The sequence below is a fragment of the Orycteropus afer genome, unplaced genomic scaffold, assembly GCF_000298275.1.
Source record: "Orycteropus afer afer isolate SDZICR_OR568_19922 unplaced genomic scaffold, OryAfe1.0 scaffold00287, whole genome shotgun sequence".
Classification (NCBI taxonomy): domain Eukaryota; kingdom Metazoa; phylum Chordata; class Mammalia; order Tubulidentata; family Orycteropodidae; genus Orycteropus; species Orycteropus afer.
In genome coordinates, this window is record NW_006921874.1 from 1,689,349 (window position 1) to 1,691,930 (window position 2,582).

The 2,582-nt window shown below is 40.4% G+C and overlaps 1 protein-coding gene across 1 annotated transcript in view; it reads left to right on the plus strand.

The window, feature by feature from the left end:
* Positions 1-2,582, plus strand: part of GPC3 (glypican 3) — a 612,880-nt gene that overhangs the window by 421,746 nt on the left and 188,552 nt on the right. The window contains exon 5 of the mRNA XM_007950725.2: positions 1,511-1,636. Coding sequence (XP_007948916.1) covers positions 1,511-1,636 — 126 coding nt within the window. The remainder of the gene's footprint in view (positions 1-1,510; positions 1,637-2,582) is intronic.

Sequence of the window (2,582 nt, forward strand, 5' to 3'; positions counted from 1 at the left end):
GATTTCCACTTGTGACCAAATGAGATGCAGGCTTCTGGCTTTTTCAGAGGACGGTACATCAGGCCAGTCCATCTTTAGCCCGTAAACAGTTCTGAATAATTACTCCACTGCCTGCAAATTCCCTGGCCTTAATAGACAGTTAAGTTAGATCTGGATGTGCAGAAAGCATTCACTTTCCTTTAACCAGAAGCATTGCTTTTGAAAAGAACGTGCATTTTATTTTTATGTGCTTACCACGGATATCTACAACATAAAACTCCCAAACCAAACTCACTGCCATTGAGTCAATTCTAACTCAAAGCGACCCCTCCTTGGGTTTCCAAGGAGGTATCTCTACGGAAGTAGATTGACCAGTCTTCCTTCCAATGAGTGGCTGGTGGGTTTAAACCGCCAGCCTTCTAGTTAGCAGTCAAATGCCTTTCAGCACTATGCCACCAGAGCTCCCTCTATGACATAGATACTTTAATACTTCTTTATAAGCATATCCACTTCTCTCCATTCTATAGTGACTTATTTTGTGTGCCTATGTACATCTGAAAAAAAAAGAGACTAGAGCAGAAATTTGCTGGGTGTTTGTGTGTGTGTGTTTATACATTTGTGTAAATAATAGGATTTTTTCTCTCTTGTGCACACACATGCACTTATCTTCTCATGATGTTGTTGTTAGGTGCTGCCGAGTCGATTCCAAATCATGGTGAGCCCATGTGACAGAGTAGAACCATAGGATCTTCTAGGCTGTAATCTTCACAGGAGCCAGTTGCCAGGTCTTTTCTCCTGCAGAGTCACCGGGTGGGTTTGAACCACCAGCCTTTGGTTTTGCAGACAAGCAATTAACCATTATGCCACTGAAGCTCCTTGTCTTGTCATACCTAGCATAAAAAGCACAGCCAATAAATAAAATACACTAGCATTTCCTCCCCACTCTCTCCTCCCGCAGGAACCATAATATACAGACAAAGAACAGAGCTCTTCCTCCTCCAGCACATGTGAGTCCCTCTGACTTTATTATCAGGAGAATTTCCTAGAGCTTCTGCTGTTCTGAGCACCCTGCGATTCTGATCTGCAACCATTAGCCAGAGTCTATATGGAAAGGGGCCATCTCTAGGGTAATAGCATTGTAAATTACAATCAATGCACTCAATTACACACAGAAACCAAAAGATATGTAGCACTCCAGTGTGCCTTATAATCAGCATCTTTGAAAATGGAGGTAACAGCGTTCTGAACAAAAAAATGGAAGCTGAAAGTGTTCAAAAATGAACGTTGGAATTAAATCATCCTTCTGATAGGAACGTCACCTTATGTAGCAGACAACTTTTTTTCTAATATCGTTGTATTGATTAAAAAAAAAAAACTGAATTGTGACCTTGTAGCCTTTAATGTCTTTAAAAATCATTTATTGCTCTAATCACCTTGGCAGAGCCTTTCTGTCATGCTGATAAGGAAATTGAACTTTTCTCATAGTGGGTTTACTTGCTTCTTATGCAGAGATTTTTTTTTCCCCCCCCAGGGAACTAATTCAGAAGTTGAAATCTTTCATCAGCTTCTACAGTGCTTTGCCAGGCTACATTTGCAGCCATAGCCCTGTGGCCGAAAACAACACGCTTTGCTGGAATGGACAAGAACTCGTGGAGAGGTGACTTTTTTTTTTTTAATGTTCACTGTGATTTGGGTGAAAGTTTACAGAGTAAATTAATTTTCCATACAGCAAGCAGTTCATGCACATTTTGTCTCATGATGTTGACTGTAATTCCCCACAATGGAACAGCTCTCTTCCTACTTCCTCCCTGTAGTGACCTCTTCCCTGTGTCCTTCTTTCATGTGCATTCCTGCCCACCCCCCTCCCAGCTATCTTCCTGTGCAAATACTGCCCTTCTGTTCTCCCATGATTGATCGATCGCTCCAAGGAGTGTATCTACCTTATGTAAATGTTCAGCCCATATGCCTGTCTATTATTTGGCTAGAAGCCACAGGATTGAGTTCAATTCCAGAGCCGAAAGGTAACTAGGGGCCATAGTCTCGGGGATCTCACCAGGCTCTATCAGACCAGCAAACCTGGTCCTTTTTTTAAAAAAATGCATTTTACTGAAATATAGTTTAGTTTATGTACAGTGAAATACACAAAATTAAAGTGACATGGGTCAGTGCATTTTTTTTGCAGTGTTCCCTCCCCTCCCCTCCCACCCCTGGCAACCAACAAAGAAAGCTTCCTTCCATATATAAACCTTTCCTTGACCCTCCACAACAATGAACCAATACTATATTTGTCCTTCTGTGATTGACTTATGTCATTCAGCATAATGTCTTCCAAGTTCATCCATGTTATGCGGTGTTTTTCAGACTCTACATTATTCTTTAGTGCTGCATAGCATTCTGGTATGTGTATGTTATCAGAGTTTGGTCATCCAGTCTTTCTCTTTAAATCTTAGAGATAAGTCCCTTGCCAAATATGTAATTATTGGCAAATATGAATTTGTTGCTGTCATTTTTATTATGTACTTTTTCATGGTATCAATTTCTTTGTTCCATATAATTTTCTATGCTTAGTTCGTTTTGTTTATGAATCGTGTTATCACTTCCTT